At 47.0% G+C, this 23,631-nt stretch overlaps 1 protein-coding gene across 1 annotated transcript in view; it reads right to left on the bottom strand.

The window, feature by feature from the left end:
- Window positions 1-9,313, bottom strand: part of LOC309565561 (vomeronasal type-2 receptor 26-like) — a gene marked incomplete at both ends in the record, with an annotated part of 51,001 nt that extends 41,688 nt beyond the window's left edge. Inside the window, one exon of the mRNA XM_082270518.1 lies at window positions 9,225-9,313. Within this exon, the coding sequence (XP_082126644.1) occupies window positions 9,225-9,313 (89 nt within the window). The remainder of the gene's footprint in view (window positions 1-9,224) is intronic.
- Between the last annotated feature and the right edge of the window lie 14,318 nt (window positions 9,314-23,631).

Below are 23,631 nucleotides of genomic sequence, written 5' to 3'. Positions count from 1 at the left end.
AAGGGAATTTTTCCTCGTGAATTTCTTCACTAACACCCAGTCTCCTGGCTGAAAACTGAGGGTTCCCGAGTCTGTTTCTGGATCTGGAATGGAGGAAAATACTCAAGAATGGATATTAGTTAATGCTTTAGACAAACGTGTAACATAACTAGTTGGCACATCAGACTTTAACTGCAACTGCTGTGGGGAGTAACAGCCAAGTCTGGGGGCTGAACCAAACAAAATTTCATAAGGAGACAGGGCATGTTTCCCCCCCGGGGAGTGTGTCTGACACTGAACAGGGCAATAGGCAAACTGTCTGGCCAACTCATGTTAGTCTCTTGGGCCATCTTTAACATCCTGTTCTTTAGAGTCCCATTCATTCTTTCTACCGTCCCACTACTTTGAGGGTAGCCCTGATCGCTCTCTATCACCTCTGGGACCCCAAATCTACATACTATCTCACTAAGTAGTTTCTTAACCGTGGTTTTAACTGTCATGTTTGTGACTGTGTAGGCTTCTGGCCAGCCTGAGAACATGTCCACCACCACTAGGGCGTATTCATATTGGCCGCTTTTTGGCATCTGTATGTGATCAATTTGTATCCTTTGGAACGGATATAGGGGTTTCGCCAAATGTTTCTGCGGTGTCTTTTCTGTCCTCCCCGGATTGCATTTTTCACATACTGCACATGAGGCGCAGTAGTTTCTGGTTAAGGTGGTTATTACCGGGGCCCAGTATTATTTGGTGATCAGTGAATTCTTTAAGTTCTTAGAGAGATGTGCAGGTCAATGCGCCCATTAGACAACTGCTGGATACATATAATTTGGTAAACAGGTTTTCCCTTTCATCAGATACAGATCTCCTTCGTATTCTGCTCCTTTGTCGATCCATTCCAGCATTTCATCTGTGTAAGCCGCCCCTTGCATAGAGGCTAGGTATAGTCTGTCAGATGGCACATGCACTGCCAAAGGCATCTGCACTGGGGATTCATTCTCCTCTTCAGCCGCTTCGGCCGTTTTTCGTTGGTTTGTTGCTGCTTGTTTAGCCGCTTTATCCGCCAAGTGGTTTCCTCTGGCTTCTTGAGAATTCAGTTTGCCATGTGCTTTAACCTTCAAGACAGCCACTTGTTCAGGTAGGAGTAGTGCATCCATTAAATCCTTGATGGCCAGGCCATGTTTTACTGGTGTTCAGGCCACTGTCAGGAACCCTCTAGCCCTCCAGATGATACCGAAGTCATGAGCTACTCCAAAGGCGTACCTTGAGTTTGCGTAAATGTTAGCTCTTTTGCCTTCTGCTATCTTGCACTCTGCAGTGAGGGCTTGAAGCTCTGCTTGCTGGGCAGATACAGTTGGTGGTAATGCTCCTGCTTGTAGGATTTCAAATTCAGAGGTCACGACATAACCTGTGTGGTACTTGCCTCATTCATCTGCATATCTGGAGCCATCCACAAAAGTGTGTAGTTAGGGTTTTCCAGAGGAATTTCACTCACTGTAGGGATATATGTGGTTTCCAAGCGCATCATTTCAAGGCAGTCATGTGGAGTATCATAAGGGTCTCTTTCTTCACCTTCTCCTTCTCACCCCTCGAAAAACGGCAGAAGGGTGGCCGGGTTGAGAGTGAGACACCTTTGGAGGGTCACGTTGTCAGGAAGTAAGAGGGAGATTTGCAGCCGTAGGTCTGGCTGTGGACAGGCGTCGGAGTTGCACCTGATTTAAGATGGCAGCAATATCATGCGGTGCCAGAGTAGCCACAGGGGTATAAGCAGCAAGAATATTACCCAATGGGTCTAGTCCGTCCTCCATGTTCCTGAGCCAGGACCCCTGTGGCGTGGCCATTCTTCTCCGACAGAAACAGTTTGAAGAGTTTCCCATAATCTGGAAGGCCCAAAGCAGGAGCTGTGGATATTGCTTGCTTCAGCAGAATAAAATTGTCCAGGGCCTCGTTTGACAGGGTAAATGGCACGGACTTGAGAGCATCATAGAGTGGTTGCATGAGGATTGATGCATCCGGGATCCACGCCCTGCAGTAAGATGTGAGTCCAAGAAAGGCATGCAGTTGTTTAGCTGCTTTTGGTTGAAGAATATTCTGGATTGCAGCCACTCGGTCCGATGTGATATGTCTTGTGCCTTTAGAAATGCAGTGGCCTAAAAAGGTGACAGTCTTGGAACACCACTGTATTTTGTCTTTGGAGGCCTTGCAGCCTTGTTCCGCAAGGTAGCATAGTAGACTTTCTGAATTTTCTTCAGCAGCGGGGTAGTCATCTGCACAGAGGAGAAGGTCATCCACATATATGAGAAGAGTCACTGCAGGGTATTCCTGTTGCCATGTATCAAGGATGGAGGTTATGGCTTTGGCAAATTGGCTTGGAGAATTTGGCGCCCCTTGAGGCATAACTGCCCAGGTCATTTGTGGGATTTGGTGCCTCAAACCAAGGAGAGATTGGGACTTTACGCGCAAGTAGAAATGAGAGTTTGTTCAAATGTATGAATAAAATTAAACAATTTATTAAAATTTTTAAGAAATTGCACATATACTGTGTTGGGTTAAAGGCCCATTTGTGAAAAGTGAAGAAAGTATCGAAGGTTTGTGACATGGGTGATATGGTGACTTTTTAGAACATTTTTCTCTGTTGTTCCATGCGTGGGAGCAGGCTTGGAATCCCGCAGGGAAAATATCCGAAAAATATACAACGCGTTTCGGCTTGGTTACAATAATATGACTTTATCAAGAAGTAATCAATTCACCATATCTGCAATTACAACAGAATATATTCACAAACACATATGCAAACCAAGGGATAAGTTTCCATTGGTGCAGTGTGGTTAGGTACATACATATTATGCGTTTGCCTGATCCATATAGGAATCGCATCGAGAACTTGTGGGTGCTGCTTCTGAGGATGGTATATATAAAAATGAATATGGTGTTCTATTATGGTGTCCCATAATAGTGTTAGGATTCATATTACTCACAGACTAAACTGCAGAGATTAGCAGCTGTGCTGGGTGAATCCATGCACTTTCCTGATTCCCATCAAAGGTTTTTATCAAATGACTATCAAGAAAAAAGTGACAATTTAAATTTTTTGGTGAGTAGTTTATTAGTGGAAAAAGACCAAAAAAGTGCAGGTGATGAGGATTCCTCCTATACTTATAGAGGAGTTCCAGGCATAGTTCCACTACTTAAGCTCACTTTTTGTCGTCCTTGAGCAGTCTTCAAAAATGTCCATCGACAGCGCTTCCAGTGGTGTGCATCTCTCCCTCTCTGCGAGGGAAGTGACACCCTGTTCAGTTCCCCGACCTTATATAGTGGTTCACGCATGCGCAGTACTGCGCCGCGCGATACCACGTGTCACGGCCCTGTTCCCGATGCGCATGCGCCAGGAGGCTGTCTGCACATCAGGGAGACTGTGTAGCCGTGCTCCGCTATAGCAGCTGCTGACACAGAAGGGGAGCTAATACCCAGAGGGAATCGAAGAGGGAGCAAGATGTACCGCCCTCTTGAGCTCCAAAAGCCCCGGCAACTAATGAGTTAACTTGATTTGAAACTTTTGGCTTCATGCCAATTTTCAAAACTCCGACCAGAGCTGACCAGAGGTTTCTCTTCTTCAATAGAGGATGCCCCCAAAATATCACTTAAATACTATATTCAGAAAAAAAGTTAATCTAACTTAAAACTTTTGGCTCAGTGCCAATAGGGTTCAATGGTCATGTTAATTGTTGTAATTCTTGATGTCCAAAAATGTATTGTATAACTGTAACAGGAACAAAGATAATTACATTTTAACCCCCCCCCCCCCCCCCCTCCTTGGCAAGTAGCCAATTTTCAAAACTTTGCACCAAGACTCCCCTGAGAGTAAGAAACCACGGGCAAAATGTTATTTCTCATTAGCTATAATTTTATAGAAAATAACCTCACAGTATCCTGCCGACTATGCCAATTTAATTTTCTTTGTTGAAAAACAGTGTTTTTATCCACTACTACTATGCTCACTATCATACAAGATAGGCACAAGTTTATAAATGTCAAAACAATTGAATGTTATAGAGATATGTATATGTGTATGAATGCTGGAACCCTTAGTCCCCGTTCACATTAAGTCGCTCTGACTTACACACAGAACAAAATATAACTCCTGTCGTCTCTCTCGTGTCATGTGACCTCAACAGCTGAGCTAAACAATCGGGGGGTCCTTCAATCAGCCAACCCCCGAGTAACCGTCCCGAAGGATGCCCGTTGCAAAGTCAGGCACTCATACAACTATTCTTTCAACCTGTAGAGACACACTTCAAACAAAACGACAGACACTGAAGACATTACTCCTGCCTCCCCTAGTGTCGGGTAACCTCCTGCAGCTGAACTAAACCCTCAGGGGGTCCTTCAATCAGTCAACCCCCGAGTAACTGTCCGGAAGGACGTTTGTTACAAATGTCTTTTCAGGGGCAGACAGCTCACCTGAGGAAACACAAATGCAACCTTCTTTCAGTCTGCAGAATCCTAATCACCCAGGATGGCAGACACTGAGCAAACAATATACAGCCACCAGAAAAGATTACCTGCCTCTAAAACGTCCTCTGGAAGCCGACAAGGTCGGTGGCAAGATAAGACAGAAGCAAGTCGTACAGTGGTAAGGTAGAAGTACCTACCGTACTCTCAGGGGTGCGCAAGTCCCCTCTTGGTCTGTCTCAACCAGTCGCTAAACCTCTTTTTGCGGTCGGACGAACCTGGAGCTCCACGTTGGGACGCCAGTTGTAATGATTCGCGAACCTCAGTCAGGCTCAAAATAGATTTCTAATTAGGTAATTGTAGTGCATGCACGAGGAGACCACACTGGCACGTGTTGTTCAGGTAAATGATACTTCCTGTTTATTTCTGCTGTGCATAGGTGTTATATAGTAAGTAGGGAGTGTCATAATTTTGTACGTCATAAGCATAATATTAGCATGTATATTAAAAAAGAATAGCGCGCAAATGCAAAAGAAATAACTACCAAATCTGAAGACAATCCATAAATAAAAATGGGGGTTTGGTCCCACCATATGGCCATATCGTGCTCAAGCCCACTACTGCGTCAAAGTACCCCATTATCCGACCAGACTATCGAGGTTGAGCAACCCTCCCCACCCCCCCACACACACCTGTACTCAATCAGTGTCCACCATCAAGTGGATATAGGAGGAGTCCCCTGTAGTGCATTTGCACATCCTTCCCAGCAAGGAGCATTATCTCCAAGGGTTAGAAAGGCTGGATTCATCTCTTTTTCATGGATAGTGTAGGACCCACTGATAATGGGGTATTTTGACGCAGTAGTGGACTTGAGCACGATATGGCCATATGGTGGGACCAAACCCCCATTTTTATTTATGGATTGTCTTCAGATTTGGTAGTAATTTCTTTTGCATTTGCGCGCTATTCTTTTTTAATATACATGTCTTTTGGTTCATAGCTGCAGCAGCTTTAGAAATACATGGGTATGCTCCCCCAAATTTTTTGCCTGTTTATTATGTTTTCGGTCTGACCAGACCATCGAGGTTGAGCAACCCTCCCCACCCCCCCACACACACCTGTACTCAATCAGTGTCCACCATCAAGTGGATATAGGAGGAGTCCCCTGTAGTGCATTTGCACATCCTTCCCAGCAAGGAGTATTATCTCCAAGGGTTAGAAGGGCTGGATTCATCTCTTTTTCATGGATAGTGTAGGACCCACTGATAATGGGGTACTTTGACGCAGTAGTGGGCTTGAGCACGATATGGCCATATGGTGGGACCAAACCCCCATTTTTATAATATTAGCATAACACTGATTATTTGCAGCTTTCTGATTAGTCATGTCCATTATAAAGCAACTCCCTCCGAGTTATGAATGCTATCTTTTTTTTTAGAGGGCTCCGTGCCATGGCGCCAGGGCTTTTTTTCAGCCGGAACGCACCGGAACGGAGTTCCGCCACCTCTGGCAGCCCTTCTTATGTGTTCTTCCTGTGTCAGCTGCAGCCATAGAGTTCAGTTACTAGCACGGCAATGTACGGCTGCCTGTGCTATTCAGGAAGCAGCTTCTGTCCCCGCCTCTACTCACACTGAAGCACAGAGCGGAGGAGCCCTGAAACTCCGCCCCAGCTACAGTTCTGATGTCTCCATCAGCTTCAAAGAAAGCCCGCGCAGACCATATGGACTGGAGCACCTGTGGTGGAAGAGGTGAGGGAGATAAGAAGGAAATATGGGGCTGGGGGAGGTGAGAGAGCTGTGAGGGAAAAACGGGAGGGGGGGGGGTCTGGGAAAGAGGTGAGAAAGCTGTAAAGGAAAAATGGGAGGGGGCTGTGCAAGAGGGGAGGGAGCTGTCAAGGAAAAAAACGGGGGGGGCTCTAGAGACTGAGTTTGTGTAGAGAGGAGAACTGTAAAAGAAGGGGGAGGGGGTATTTGGGCAGAGAGCACTGTGAAAGTGTGTGTGGGATTTGAGCACAGAGGAGTGCTGGGGGGGGGGGGGAGTTTGTGAAGAGGAGAACTGGGAAAGTGTATGTGGGAGGGGGGGATTTATGGAATTTATGCATAGAGGAGAACTGGGAAGGGGGGGATTTGTGTGGAGAGGAGGGCTGGGAAGGTGGGGGGGATTTGTGTGGAGAGGAGGGCTGGGAAGGTGGGGGGGATTTGTGTGGAGAGGAGGGCTGGAAAGGTGGGGGGGATTTGTCTGGAGAGGAGGGCTGGGAAGGTGGGGGGATTTTTGTGGAGAGGAGGGCTGGGAAGGTGGGGGGATTTGTGTGGAGAGGAGGGCTGGGAAGGTGGGGGGGATTTGTGTGGAGAGGAGGGCTGGGAAGGTGGAGGGATTTGTCTGGAGAGGAGGGCTGGGAAGGTGGGGGGATTTGTGTGGAGAGGAGGGCTGGGAAGGTGGGGGGATTTGTGTGGAGAGGAGGGCTGGGAAGGTGGGGGGATTTAGGTGGAGAGGAGGGCTGGGAAGGTGGGGGGATTTGTGTGGAGAGGAGGGCTGGGAAGGTGGGGGATTTAGGTGGAGAGGAGGGCTGGGAAGGTGGGGGGATTTGTGTGGAGAAGAGGGCTGGGAAGGTGAGGGGATTTAGGTGGAGAGGAGGGCTGGGAAGGTGGGGGGGATTTGTCTGGAGAGGAGGGCTGGGAAGGTGGGGTGATTTGTCTGGAGAGGAGGGCTGGGAAGGTGGGGGGATTTGTGTGGAGAGGAGGGCTGGGAAGGTGGGGGGATTTGCGTGGAGAGGAGGGCTGGGAAGGTGGGGGGATTTGTGTGGAGAGGAGGGCTGGGAAGGTGGGGGGATTTAGGTGGAGAGGAGGGCTGGGAAGGTGGGGGGGATGTGTGTGGAGAGGAGGACTGGGAAGGTGGGGGGATTTGTGCAGAGTGGAAACCTGGGAGAGTGGGAGGTTTTGTGCAGTGCGGTGAGCTGGGAAAGTGGGGGGGGGGCGGAATTTAGCAGAGAGGACAGCTGGGGGTGGAAATTTGTGCAGAGGAGAACTGGGGAGGGGGGAAGCTTGGTGCAGAGGTAAGAGCTGCAAAGGGCAGAAGTCTGGTTGTGTGAAATGAGAGCTGTGGAGGGTGGGGAAACTGGGGGTGCAGAGGTGGATCACGGGGGGTGGCAAAGGTGAGAGCTGTAGATTGGGGTTAGCTTTAGATGGGGGTGCAGAAGGGAGGCAGAGATAATATGGATGAGGGTGCAGAGGTGAGTTGGTGGAATTGTAGATAGGGGTGCAGAGTGGAGCTGTGAACAGGGAAAAGAAGAGGTGAGCTGTGGATGAGGGTTGCAGAGGCTAAGTGTGGATGGGGGACACAAAGGTAAGCAAAGAGATAAGCGGAAGTGAGGATTTGATGGTTAATATTGGGGGGATACTTGAGGGGGGAGACCAGGCACAGCGTGCAGGGTCCAGTGGTGAGAATTTTGTAACACCTTGTATATTACATACTCAGAACCGCTATACTCTGTATGCTGTGCTGTACAGTATGTCATATATTAAAGGCCTCTGGATGGTACTCCTTAATGCTCTACTCTGAACAATGACTTTTGATTACATACTCCTGAGTCCTGCACTCTGTATGCTGGACTGCATATTACATGCTCTTTACCACGGCTATCTGTGTGGTGAGCTTTATGTTACATATTTCTGACCCCTCCACTGCACTCTGTACACAGGGCTAGATGTGCCATGTTTCTGAGAACAAGGGACGCTTCGCATTCAATGTAAGTACTATCCTGTTTGCTGATTTTTTTATTTCTGCGCCTTGTGTGATATTCACTGCACAATAAACACTTTTGAGCCCTGCGTGTTATGAAGTCCTGTACTTGTGTGTTACACATCCCTGAACCATGTGCCTTGTGTGACACGCATTTCTAAGCCTCCCCTTATTATTTGGGGCCGCTGCACTGCTCTCCTCTAGGGTAGGTGTGTCTGGGGGGTGGAGTTTGGGCGTGGCTGAGGGTGGGTTTGGGCGTGGTTGGGGGCGGGGATTTGGGCGGGGAGAGTGAGTTCCTGCACCTATTTTCTGAGAAAAAAAGCCCTGCATGGCGCCATCTTCTTCAGACATTCCATCTCGACGAAGGGGTATCTGAATCGCCATTTTGAGTAAGGAGTACAAAAAAAGCATATTTACATATACAGAGAAACAGACATAGAAAAATAGACATTTTGCTTAGTTCACAAGTGTTCATTACATTCCTTCACAACACGTTTCAGTGTGGTTCTTCTCGTGCATGAACCAGAGTATGTAGACCAAAGCAGGAAGGGGGCAGATACTCACCAGACAATTGGTCTGATCCAAATCGGCTGGCGCCCAAACGGGGTGCTCTACATCATCATCCTGGGTGTAGTCCTGGATGGAGGCGCCATCTTAGTTACACAAGCTTCACTCGATGGGAGGGGGGAGCTGCTAGCGGCCATTTTGAGTAAGGAATAAAAAAGCATATTTACATGTACAAATAAAGAAATTTTACCTAATCCATCACAGACTCACCTACAAATGTAGCCTCCATTCAAGACTACACCCAAGATGATGACACCTAGATCCTGGAGGAAGCTTACCTTACATGGACATGACCAATCAGAAGCTACAAGCAATCCGATAATACTATACTTATGACGTACTTGCCCACGACACTAGCCGCTCACCTATATAACCCCACGTATCCAGTAGCAATAAAGAAAGTATGATTTACCTGAACAAGTTTCAGTGTGGTTCTTCTCGTGCATGAACCAGAGTATATAGACCAAATCAGGAAGGGGGCAGATACTCACCAGACAATTGGTCTGATCCAAAACAGCTGGCGCCCAAACGTGGTGCTCCACATCATCATCTTGGGTGTAGTCCTTGATGGAGGCGCCATCTTAGTTACACGAGCTTCACTCGATGGGAGGGGGAGCTGCTAGCGGCCATTTTGAGTAAGGAATAAAAAAGCATATTTACATGTACAAAAATAGACATTTTACCTTATCAATCACAGACTCACCTACAAATGTTTGGCCTATATTTTATTTTCTTTCTGCTGTTCAAAAAAGAAAAACTGATATTAACAGAAAATAAAATAGTTATATGTAACGGTATCACCTGGCTCTAAATGCGGGGTCCTTTGTCTTGTCTTACACTGCACTCTATATAAGACGATAAAAGGAGGCAGTTTTATTACATAGACAGACATGATCTGTATCCTCCTGTATTCCCAGATAATGTTATACCGGGTTATAGTGACCTCCCTTCATCTCCTTGCTGTTGTATTGTGTAGATTTATACTGACATCTCATACACAGATTGGAGAATTGTGTGTGCTCCTTCTGTGTGTGACACCTTGTACCGCTGACACCCAAAACCCAGAATCGGCATCAACCTACATGCCGGATGCAGGCGACGTATATGAAAACTATGAGTATTACCAGGATGGTGACGTTATAATCGGAGGGATCTTCACTGTCAATAGTCTTTTAAGAGGAGTTGCCTATGATTTTCTACCTCTATCCAAAATTTTTTTTATGATGTTGTGCTTGAAGTGAGTATCCTGACTTATATTTTTTATTTTTGTTTTTCATGTGAGAACACTTTAATTGAATGTAAAACTGAAACAGAATGACCTTTTAGTTTTGCTAAATCGCTTCGTGTCATCTGTAAGTTCCACTTTTCCAAATCACAAGCCTTGTTTTCACTTTTTTTCTCACCCAATGTTGCACCTCAGTGATTTTGATCTAGGAACGGGCTCAGGCGCATTCGGGACTCCACCGGCCCGATCCTGCCTAGACGCCGACACTGCACAGGGGTTAATCGCAGGCAGTGAGACATTTCCAAGTCCGCAGCTGCGCAGATCGGGAAATATCTCCCCGCCTGTGATTAGCGGAGTGCAGTGTCTGCTTCCTGGTGGGATCGGGGCAGGTGGAATCCTGAACACGCCCGTGCCCATTCCTATTCAGCTGCATGGCAATGCTCAGGGATTCCTGGTGACGACCATGTCTGTGTAACATGTGCTGACAGGGACACTTGTAGTTTCCATCAAAAGCTTTGGCAGGGGTGACAACACAAGGAAGGAATTAGGAGACAGAGACAGAGCTTTGCCACCCTATAACACCCTGAGCAAGGACCTCCATGGTGGGATCACCAGGCTTTATTTTAATGAAAGCTGCAGATTTATAGAGATCGAAGGTGACGTTTGAGTTAGTAAAGTTTCTATGAGATTGTAGTGATTGGGATCACGTCTATTTTAATATCAGATTACGTCTGATTGCTTTCCTGTGTGTGAAGTCTAACACTGCATTGCTCTAGTTTCAGCTCTTACATTGTATCCTCAGCATTGATCCCGGCTTTGTCTGCTTTGTCTCTGAGCTTACACTGTGCGGGGTTCCTTGGTGTGGTGAAGACTACAAAGGGTTGCCACCTCATCCCTTTAAACCAGGACACATAATAATTACACAGGTTCTGAGGCTAATATATTGCACATAAGGCACTAAGTGAGTTTAACCACTTCCAGCGAATCAATGTACCTGTCCCTGTCTATGTCCCTGTACCTGTCCCTGTACCTGTCCCTATCCCTATCCCTGTACCTGTCCCTATCCCTATCCCTGTCCCTGTCCCTCTACCTGTACCTGTACCTGTCCCTGTCCCTCTACCTGTACATGTACCTGTCCCTGTACCTGTCAGTTAATAAAGTTTCTATGAGATTGTAGTGATTGGGATTGCGTCTATTTTAATATCAGGTTACGTCTGATTGCTTTCCTGTGTGTGAAGTCTAACACTGCATTGCTCTAGTTTCAGCTCTTACATTGTATCCTCAGCATTGATCCCGGCTTTGTCTCTGAGCTCACAGTGTGCGGGGTTCCTGGGTATGGTGAAGACCACATAGGGTTGCCACCTCATCCCTTTAAACCAGGACACATAATAATTACACACGTTCTGATGCTAATATATTGCACATAAGGCACTAAGTGAGTTTAACCACTTCCAGCTAATCAATGTACCTGTCCCTGGACCTGTCTCTATCCCTGAACCTGTAACTGGACCTGTACCTGTACCTGTCCCTGTCCCTCTACCTATAACTTGACCTGTACCTATCCCTGTCCCTGTCCGTCTACCTGTACATGTACCTGTCCCTATCCCTATCCCTGTCCCTGTACCTGTAACTGGACCTGTCCCTGTCCCTCTACCTGTAACAGGACCTGTACCTATCCCTGTCCCTGTCCGTCTACCTGTACATGTACCTGTCCCTGTACCTGTACCTGTCAGTTAAAAAAGTTTCTATGAGATTTTAGTGATCGGGATCACGTCTATTTTATTATCAGGTTACGTCTGATTGCTTTCCTGTGTGTGAAGTCTAACACTGCATTGCTCTAGTTTCAGCTCTTACATTGTATCCTCAGCATTGATCCCGGCTTTGTCTGCTTTGTCTCTGTCTGATCTCACAGTGTGCGGGATTCCTGGGTATGGTGAAGACTAGGGATGATCGAACGGTTCGGGTCGACCATTGGTTCGACCCGAACATTGACTGTTCGAGGTTCAGCCGAATTTAGAACTTTTTGCTGAAAAAGTTTGGAATTCGGCAACCAGAACCGACCAAATTGCAATGGGCCAGGAAATGGGCTTTAAAAGCCCGTGATTGGACCAGAACCATCAGTAAAAGCCAATTGAGGGGGCAGGAGAATGCTAGGAATGTGATTGGAGTGTCTAGGGGGTCCAGAGGCCAATCATTAGTGAATACGCCCCCCAGTATATAAGATAGCCCCGCCAAATTCCTAGCATTGTAATACAGGGACGTGGAAGAGAGTGGAAGCAGTTCTGTTACTTCTGCTTCAAAGTGTCATTTAGCAATTATTAGTGTGAGGAAAGGGATATCTAGTGTAGTTAGGGTGCTATTTTCCACTTTAGTTAGCTTCAAAAATCTAGTTTCTGTAGGGAAAGTGTTAAGTGCCAGGGTGACCGTAGTGTAGTGTAGGGTGAACTGACACTGACTGCTATGGCAGGGTGACCAAACCCTTCCATTTCAGGGTGACCGCTATAGAGAAAAGATTGTTTCTCTTCGGTGACTTATAGACCAGCGATATGGCTTCTCGCCGGTCAACCTGCTTTTTGCTGCAGGCGTTTATAGGGCTTTTTTGAGGACATGTTTGGAGTCAGGCATGACATCTGAACTTGTGTATAGGGGTATATATATATAAACACACATGTATGTATATATACACCTACACATATATAGGTGTGAAAATAGCAGAACCCTATGCTTGCGCTAATGAAATAATTAACAGGCATATGGCTCCGCTCCTATCACACCTATATATGTGTATGTGTATAAATACATATAAGTGTGTGTGTATATATACCCCTATACAGAAGTTCAGATGTTTTGCCTGCCTCCAAAGACCCCCAAAAAAATGCCCAAAAAATGCCTGCGCCAAAAAAAAAAAACGCCCAGGTGTGTTATTGCAGGCGGTTTTTTTGGACATTTTTTTGGGGTCTTTGGAGTCAGGCATGACATCTGAACTTGTGTATAGGGGTATATATACACACACATGTATGTATATATACACCTACACATATATAGGTGTGAAAATAGCAGAACACTATGCTTGCGCTAATGAAATAATTAACAGGCATATGGCTCCGCTCCTATCACATCTATATATGTGTATGTGTATAAATACATATAAGTGTGTGTGTATATATACCCCTATACAGAAGTTCAGATGTTTTGCCTGCCTCCAAAGACCCACAAAAAATGCCCAAAAAACGCCTGCGCCCAAAAAAAACGCCCAGGTGTGTTATTGCAGGTGTTTTTTTTGGGGGGCATTTTTTGTGGGTCTTTGGAGGCAGGCAAAACATCTGAACTTCTGTATAGGGGTATATATACACACACACTTATATGTATATATACACATACACATATATAGGTGTGAAAGGAGAGAAGCCATATGGGTGTTAATTATTTCATTAGCGCAAGTATAGTGTTCAGCTACCTTCACACCTATGTATGTGTATGTGTGTATATATACATATAAGTGTGTGTGTATATATACCCCTACACAGAAGTTCTGATGTTATGCCTGCCTCCAATAACCCCCAAAAAATGCCCAAAAAAACGCTTGCTACAAAACCAGCAAGGTGTGAAAAAAGCGGAGCCATATCCCTGTTCTATAAGTGACCTAATACAAACTATCTTTTTTTTCTGGTTCTGGACATGCTACAGAGCTGAAACTTCACAGGTACACTTTTTAGACTAGACACCCCCCCCCCCCCCCCCAGACACTAAATCCAAAGAAATCTCTTTTTTTTTTTTTTCAATAATTTTTTCAATAATTGGCTCTCTGTCAAAAATGAAAATTTTTAAGAACTTTTTTTTGTGTGATTAATAGTCCCTGGGGCATGACCCAGAACCCTAGGCACTTTTTAGGGGTATTTATTGGGTTTTAGGGCTTCAAAATGGTGTTTTTTGATTACTGAAGTTCGGGTTCCATTGATTTCAATGGGGTTCTGAAATCCGGGCCGAACTTTCGGGAAGTTCTGGTGTTCTGGTCAAACCAAACTTTTCAAAAGTTCGATCATCCCTAGTGAAGACCACATAGGTTTGCCACCTCATCCCTTTAAACCAGGACACATAATAATTACACAGGTTCTGAGGCTAATATCTTGCACACAAGGCACTAAGAGAGTTTGACCACTTCACGGGAATTGATGTACCTGTCCCTGTATCTGTCACTGTACCTGTCCCTGTACCTGTCCCATTCCCTGTACCTGTTCCTCTACCTGTACATGTACCTGTCCCTGTCAGTTAATAAAGTTTCTGAGATTGTAGTGATTGGGATCACGTCTATTTTAATATCAGGTTACGTCTGATTGCTTTCCTGTGTGTGAAGTCTAATGCCCCGTACACACGTGCAGCTTATCTGAAGACTTTTGTCTTCAGATTTACCTTTTCTATGCAGTGCAAGGGCCTGCCGGATTGCATACAAATTGAAAGTGTTTAGGTTTGACCTCATATTATATGGTTTTGGTAAGTCTACAGACAAAAGTCTTCAGATAATCTGCACGTGTGTACGGGGCATAACACTGCATTGCTCTAGTTTCAGCTCTTACATTGTATCCTCAGCATTGATTCCGGCTTTGTCTGCTTTGTCTCTGAGCTCACAGTGTGCGGGGTTCCTTGGTATGGTGAAGACCACATAGGGTTGCCACCTCATCCCTGTAAACCAGGAACAAAAATAATTACACGGGTTCTGAGGTTAAAATATATTGCATATAAGGCACTAAGTGAGTTTAACCACTTCCCACGTATAGATGTCCGTATCCCTATACCTGTCCCTGTCCCTATACCTGTCCCTGTCCCTGTCCCTGCCCCTGCCCCTGTCCCTGTCCCTGTACCTGTCCCTGGCCCTGCCCCGGTCCCTGTACGTCGGCTTGGAGAAGTGGTTGTAGCGGGATGATCCCGGCTTTGTCTTCTTTGTCTCTGAGCTCACAGTGTGCGGGGTTCCTGGGTATGGTGAAGACCACATAGGGTTGCCACCAGATCCGTTTAAACCAGGACACATAATAATTACACAGGTTCTGAGGTTAATATATTGCACATAAGGCACTAAGTGAGTTTAAACACTTCCCGCGAATCGATGTACCTGTCCCTGTCCCTGTCTCTGTCCCTGTACTTGTACCTTTCCCTGTACTTGTCCCTGTCCCTGTCTCTGTCTCTGTCCCTGTCTCTGTCCCTGTACTTGTCCCTGTCCCTGTCCCCTTGGTTGTAGCGGGATGATCTACAACTGCAGGCATCACCCCGATACCGTTCTTTAGAGCCGGAGGTTGGTTGTCAGAAGATACCAGCTGATGTGGCTTGGGAGCCGCTTGGCCGTTATCCCAGCGAGCGGGAGGGAACGTGTACCTGTCCTTGTCCCTGTACCTGTCCCTGTCATCCCTATACTTGTCCCTGTCCCCATACCTGTTTCTGTCCCTGTACCTGTCCCTGTCCCCGTACCTGTCTCTGTCCCTGTCCCTGTCCCTGTACATGTCCTGGTCCCTGTCCCAGTACCTGTCCCTGTACGTCGACCCAGAGGAGTGGTTGTAGCGGTACGATCTACAGCTGCAGGCATCATCCCGGTATTGTTCTTTAGAGCCGATGGTCGGCTTTCAGAAGATAACAGCCGATGTGGCTTGGGAGCCGCTCGGCCGTTATCCCAGTGAGTGGGAGGGGACGTCCCCCCCCCCCCCCCCGGGATCTGCCCGGGTCTCCTGTCCCACCCTGTACCCTCTACCTGTCCCCGTACCTGTACATCGGCTCAGAGAAGTGGTTGTAGCGGGATGATCTGCAGCTGCAGGCATCACCCCGGTACTGTTCTTTAGAGCCGGCGGTCGGCTTTCAGAAGATAACAGCTGATGTGGCTTGGGAGCCGCTCAGCCGTTATCCCAGCGAGTGGGAAGGGACGTCCCCCTCCCCCCAGCCGCCTTCCGTGGATCTGCCCGCGTCTCCCGTCCCACCAGGAGACCCGAGCAACCAGCCGGTACGTCTGCTGGCTGGTTGGAGTACCGAATAAAGCTGGATTCGGCTTTGATCTGGTCTCCGATGTATTAACCCAGAAGCGGCGTCACAACCCCATTTCCGCTTTACTCGGCGGCTAACATCGCCGAATTTAAAAGACTGTCAGTATTCAAAAATGCTGATTTCGGCATTTTGAATACATTGAAGTGTAGTGGAGGGGTTTGGTGTCTTTTAGGCCCCCAATCCCTCCATAAAGAGTACCTGTCACTGCCTATTACTGTCACATTCCCCCCGATCCCTCCATAAAGAGTACCTGTCACTGCCTATTACTGTCACAATCCCCCGACCCTCCATAAAGAGTACCTGTCACTCCTATTACTGTCACATTCCCCCGACCCTCCATAAAGAGTACCTGTCACTCCTATTACTGTCACATTCCCCCCGATCCCTCCATAAAGAGTCCCTGTCACTGCCAATTACTATCACATTCCCCCCCGATCCCTCCATAAAGAGTACCTGTCACTCCCATTACTGTCACATTCCTCCCGATCCCTCCATAAAGAGTACCTGTCACTGCCAATTACTATCACATTCCCCCCCGATCCCTCCATAAAGAGTACCTGTCACTGCCTATTACTGTCACATTCCTCCCCGATCCCTCCATAAAGAGTACCTGTCACTGCATATTACTGTCACATTCCCCCCAATCCCTCCATAAAGAGTACCTGTCACTGCTATTACTGTCACATTCCTCCCGATCCCTCCATAAAGAGTACCTGTCACTGCTATTACTGTCACATTCCTCCCGATCCCTCCATAAAGAGTACCTGTCACTGCATATTACTGTCACATCCCCCCCCCCCTATCCCTCCATAAAGAGTACCTGTCACTGCCTATTACTGTCACATTCCTCCCGATCCCTCCATAAAGAGTACCTGTCACTGCCTATTACTGTCACATTCCCCCCGATCCCTCCATAAAGAGTACCTGTCACTGCCTATTACTGTCACATTCCTCCCGATCCCTCCATAAAGAGTACCTGTCACTGCCTATTACTGTCACATTCCCCCCGATCCCTCCATAAAGAGTACCTGTCACTGCCTATTACTGTCACATTCCCCCCGATCCCTCCATAAAGAGTACCTGTCACTGCCTATTACTGTCACATTCCTCTCAATCCCTCCATAAGGAGTACCTGCCACTGCCTATTACTGTCACATTCCCCCCGATCCCTCCATAAAGAGTACCTGTCACTGCCTTTTACTGTCACATTCCCCCCGATCCCTCCATAAAGAGTACCTGTCACTCCTATTACTGTCACATTCCCCCCCCCCCCCCCAATCCCTTCGTAAAGAGTACCTTTCACTGCTATTACTGTCACATTCCTCCCGATCCCTCCATAAAGAGTACCTTTCACTGCCTATTACTGTCACATTCCCCCCCCCCCCGGTCCCTCCATAAAGAGTACCTGTCACTCCTATTACTGTCACATTCCCCCCGATCCCTCCATAAAGAGTACCTGTCACTCCTATTACTGTCACATTCCTCCTGATCCCTCCATAAAGAGTACCTGTCACTGCCTATTACTGTCACATTCCTCCCGATCCCTCCATAAAGAGTACCTGTCACTGCCTATTACTGTCACATTCCCCCCCGATCCCTCCATAAAGAGGACCTGTCACTGCCTATTACTGTCACATTCCCCCCGATCCCTCCATAAAGAATACCTGTCACTGCCTATTACTGTCACATTGCCCCCGATCCCTCCATAAAGAGTACCTGTCATTCCTAAAACTGTCTCATTCCCCCCGATCCCTCCATAAAATGTACCTGTCACTGCCTATTACTGTCACGTTCCTCCCGATCCCTCCATAAAGAGTACCTGTCACTGCCTATTACTGTCACATTCCCCCCGATCCCTCCATAAAGAGTACCTGTCACTCCTATTACTGTCACATTCCCCCCGATCCCTCCATAAAGAGTACCTGTCACTGCCTATTACTGTCACATTCCCCCCGATCCCTCCATAAAGAGTACCTGTCACTCCTATTACTATCACATCCCCCCCCCACGATCCCTCCATAAAGAGTACCTGTCACTCCTATTACTGTCACATTGCCCCCGATCCCTCCATAAAGAGTACCTGTCACTGCCTATTACTGTCAAGTTCCTCCCGATCCCTCCATAAAGAGTACCTGTCACTGCCTATTACTGTCACATTCCCCCCGATCCCTCCATAAAGAGTAACTGTCACTGCCTATTACTGTCACATTCCTCCCGATCCCTCCATAAAGAGTACCTGTCACTGCCTATTACTGTCACATTCCCCCCGATCCCTCCATAAAGAGTAACTGTCACTGCCTATTACTGTCACATTCCTCCTGATCCCTCCATAAAGAGTACCTGTCACTGCCTATTACTGTCACATTCCTCCTGATCCCTCCATAAAGAGTACCTGTCACTCCTATTACTGTCACATTCCCCCCAATCCCTCCATAAAGAGTACCTGTCACTGCCTATTACTGTCACATTCCTCCCGATCCCTCCATAAAGAGTACCTGTCACTGCCTATTACTGTCACATTCCTCCCGATCCCTCCATAAAGTGTACCTGTCACTGCCTATTACTGTCACATTCTCCCCCCCCCCCCCCGATCCCTCCATAAAGAGTCCCTGTCACTGCCTATTACTGTCACATTCCCCCCGATCCCTCCATAAAGTGTACCTGTCACTGCCTATTACTGTCACATTCCCCCCGATCCCTCCATAAAGAGTCCCTGTCACTGCCTATTACTGTCACATTCCCCCCGATCCCTCCATAAAGTGTACCTGTCACTGCCCATTACTGTCACATTCCTCCCGATCCCTCCATAAAGAGTCCCTGTCACTGCCTATTACTGTTACATTCCCCCCGATCCCTCCATAAAGAGTACCTGTCACTGTCTATTACTGTCACATTCCTCTCGATCCCTCCATAAAGAGTATCTGTCATTCCTATTACTGTCACATTCCTCCCCGATCCCTCCATAAAGAGTACCTGTCACCCCCATTACTGTCACATTCCCCCCCACAGATCCCTCCGTAAAGAATACCTGTCACTGCCTATTACTTTCACATTCCTCCCCGATCCCTCCATAAAGAGTACCTGTCACTGCCTATTACTGTCACATTCCCCCCGATCCCTCCATAAAGAGTACCTGTCACTGCCTATTACTGTCACATTCCCCCCGATCCCTCCATAAAAAGTACCTGTCACTGCCCATTACTGTCACATTCCTCCCGATCCCTCCATAATGAGTACCTGTCACTGCCTATTACTGACACATATCCCCCGATCCCTCCATAAAGAGTACCTGTCACTGCTATTACTGTCACATTTCCCCCCCAATCCCTCCATAAAGAATACCTGTCACTCCTATTACTGTCTCATCCCCCCCGATCCCTCCATAAACAGTACCTGTCACTCCTATTACTGTCACATTCCCCCCCACAGATCCCTCCGTAAAGAATACCTGTCACTGCCTATTACTGTCACATTCCCCCCGATCCCTCCATAAAGAGTACCTGTCACTGCCTATTACTGTCACATTCCCCCCGATCCCTCCATAAAGAGTACCTGTCACTCCTATTACTGTCACATTCCCCCCGATCCCTCCATAAAAAGTACCTGTCACTGCCCATTACTGTCACATTCCTCCCGATCCCTCCATAATGAGTACCTGTCACTGCCTATTACTGACACATATCCCCCGATCCCTCCATAAACAGTACCTGTCACTCCTATTACTGTCATATTCCCCCCGATCCCTCCATAAAGAGTACCTGTCACTCCTATTACTGTCACATCCCCCCCGATCCCTCCAAAAAGAGTACCTGTCACTGCCTATTACTGTCACATACCCCTGATCCCTCCATAGAGAGTACCTGTCACTGCCTATTACTGTCACATTCCCTCCCGATTCCTCCATAAAGAGTACCTGTCACTCCTATTACTGTCACATTCCCCCCGATCCCTCCATAAAGAGTACCTGTCACTCCTATTACTGTCACATTCCCCCCTCCCCCCCCCCTGATCCCTCCATAAAGTGTCCCTGTCACTTCCTATTACTGTCACATCCCCCCGATCCCTCCATAAAGAGTACCTGTTACTGCCTATTACTGTCACATTCCCCCCGATCCCTCCATAAAGAGTACCTGTCACTGCCTATTACTGTCACATTCCCCCCCCCCCCCCCCGATTCCTCCATAAAGAGTACCTGTCACTCCTATTACTGTCACATTCCCCCCTCCCCCCCCCCTGATCCCTCCATAAAGTGTCCCTGTCACTGCCTATTACTGTCACATCCCCCCGATCCCTCCATAAAGAGTACCTGTCACTGCTATTACTGTCACATCCCCCCGATCCCTCCATAAAGAGTACCTGTTACTGCCTATTACTGTCACATTTCCCCCCGATCCCTCCATAAAGAGTACCTGTCACTGCCTATTACTGTCACATTCCCCCCCGATCCCTCCATAAAGAGTACCTGTCACTCCTATTACTGTCACATTCCCCCGATCCCTCCATAAAGAGTACCTGTCACTGCATATTACTGTCACATTCCCCCCCGATCCCTCCATAAAGAGTACCTGTCACTGCCTATTACTGTCACATTCCCCCCCGATCCCTCCATAAAGAGTACCTGTCACTCCTATTACTGTCACATTCCCCCCGATCCCTCCATAAAGAGTACCTGTCACTCCTATTACTGTCACATTCCTCCCCGATCCCTCCATAAAGAGTACCTGTCACTGCCTATTACTGTCACATTCCCCCCCGATCCCTCCATAAAGAGTACCTGTCACTGCCTATTACTGTCACATTCCCCAGATCCCTCCATAAAGAGTACCTGTCACTGCCTATTACTGTCACATTCCTCCCGATCCCTCCATAAAGAGTACCTGTCACTCCTATTACTGTCACATTCCCCCGATCCCTCCATAAAGAGTACCTGTCACTCCTATTACTGTCACATTCCCCCCGATCCCTCCATAAAGAGTACCTGTCACTCCTATTACTGTCACATTCCTCCCCGATCCCTCCATAAAGAGTACCTGTCACTCCTATTACTGTCACATTCCCCCGATCCCTCCATAAAGAGTACCTGTCACTCCTATTACTGTCACATCCTCCCGATCCCTCCATAAAGAGGACCTGTCACTGCCTATTACTGTCACATTCCCCCCCGATCCCTCCATTAATAGTACCTGTCACTCCTATTACTGTCACATTCCCCCCCGATCCCTCCATAAAGAGTACCTGTCACTCCTATTACTGTCACATTCCCCCCGATCCCTCCATAAAGAGTACCTGTCACTCCTATTACTGTCACATTCCTCCCCGATCCCTCCATAAAGAGTACCTGTCACTCCTATTACTGTCACATTCCCCCGATCCCTCCATAAAGAGTACCTGTCACTCCTATTACTGTCACATCCTCCCGATCCCTCCATAAAGAGGACCTGTCACTGCCTATTACTGTCACATTCCCCCCCGATCCCTCCATTAATAGTACCTGTCACTGACTATTACTGTCACAAAGGATGTTTACATTGCTTGTGACAGCAATAAAAGTGATCAGCTTTTTTTTTTTAAACAGTGCTAAAAGTAAAAAAAAGTAATAAATTCAAATAGAAAAAAAAAATGTTAAAGCTCCCCCGTCACCATGAGCTCGCACATGAAAAAAAACGCTTGCATAAGTCGCGGCCGCAAATGAAAACAGTGTTCAAGCCACACATGTGAGGTATTGCCGTGATCGCCAGAGCAATAATTCTAAAAAAGACCTCCTCTGTACCTCTAAACTGGTAACTGTTAAAAACATTTTAAAGTGTCGCCCATGGAGATTTTTAAGTACCGGAGTTTTTTTGCCAATCCACGAGTGTGCGCAATTTGAAACCATAACATATTAGGTATCTATTTACTCTATTTACATCTTTCACAATATACAAAAAAATTGGGCTAACTTTACTGTTTGTTTTTTTTTTTAAATGCAGTGAAATGTATTTTTCCCCAAAAAATTGCGTTTAAAGGACTGCTGCGCAAATGCCACGTGACAAAAAAATATTGCAACAACCGCCATTTTATTCTCCAGAGTTTTTGCTGAAAAAAATATATATAAGGTATAAGTAATTTTCTAGCTAAAAATACAGATTTTAACTTGTAAACAACATGTGTCAGAAATAGGCTTAGTCCTTAACCGGTTGCCGACCGCTTCCAGCATATATACTGCGGCAGTGTGGCTCTCCCAGGCAAACCGACGTAGGTATATGTTGTTCGTGTGTCTGCAGCTAGGGGGCGAGCGCGCGCTGCCGCCGGCACGCTACCACCCCCGCTCGTCAACGGGGAAGCTGGTGCAGCGGGCAGGCGGCTCTGATTGCTGCCTGACACCTGCGATCGCTCCCCGCTGAGAGAGAAGGACGGTCGGATGTTGTAAACACAGCTGACCTTTCTTCTCCCTGGAATGATCACAGAGCGCCTGTGATCCTTCTATATAGGATCACAGGTCTCTATGGTCATTTCACAAGCCACACCCCCCCACAGTTAGAAACACGCCCCTAGGTACACATTTAACCCCTTGATCACCCACACTGTTAACCCCTTCCCTGCCAGTGTCATTATTACAGTAACAGTGCATATTTTTAGCACTGATAACTGTAGTAAGGTCACTGGTACCCCCAAAAGTGTAAAAAATGTCAGTTAGGGGTCCGATCTGTCCGCCGCAATGTCGCAATCATGCAAAAAATCGCAGAAAAAATAAAACAATAAAAATGACATAAATCTTTCCCGTAGTTTGTAGACGCGATAACTTTTGCGCAAACCAATCAAAATACGCTTATTGCAATTTTTTTTCTACCAAAAATATGTAGCAGAAAACAATTTGGCCTAAAATGTTAAAACATTTTGATTTTTAAATTTTTTATATTGGGAATGTTATACTGTATAGCAGAATGTAAAAAGGGTTGTCGCTTTTTTTTTCGTTTATAGCGCAAAAAATAAAAATCGCAGAGGTGATCAAAAATCACCTAAAGAATTCTCTATTTGTGGGAAAAAAAAGACATCAATTTTATTTTGGTACAGCGTCGCACGACCGCCCAATTGTCCGTTAAAGTAACGCAGTGCTGAATCCCAAAATATGGCCTGGTCATTAAGGGGTAAAATCTTCAGAAGTGGTTAAAAAACACCTTAACCACTTGCCAACCAGCAAGTTTTACTGCAGCAGGTTGGCTCTGTCCCTCAAAATGACGTACCTGTTCGTTGCTTCACGGGACCGCTTAGCGGGGGGGGGGGGGTGCGTGCCCTTACACCACAGGGGAAGCTAATCAGTGGCACCTGCGATCGCTCCCCGTGGAGACGGAACGGCCGTCTGCCATTGTAAACACAGCACACTGCTGTTCTGTCAGTAATGAACACAGGGATCCTCCTATTTAGGAACACAGGTCTCTGTGTTCCCTGCAGCAAGTCCATCCCCCACACAGTTAGAAAGCACCACGTAAGCTCACACTTAACCTTTTGTCACCCCTAGGTTAACCCCTTCCCTGTCAGTGTCATTAGTACAGTGACAGGGCATATTTTTAGCACTGATTACTGTAGTAAAGTCACTGGTCCCCCTAAAAGTGACAAATATGTCAGTAATATGTCAGTAATGCTTTCTGGTGCGGTTCGGTTCGGTACGG

Source organism: Pelophylax lessonae, assembly GCF_965119305.1.
Source record: "Pelophylax lessonae genome assembly, chromosome: 10".
NCBI classification, from domain to species: Eukaryota; Metazoa; Chordata; class Amphibia; order Anura; family Ranidae; genus Pelophylax; species Pelophylax lessonae.
Note: the sequence above shows the minus strand (reverse complement) of the source record. Positions and strands in the feature narration are given on the sequence as shown.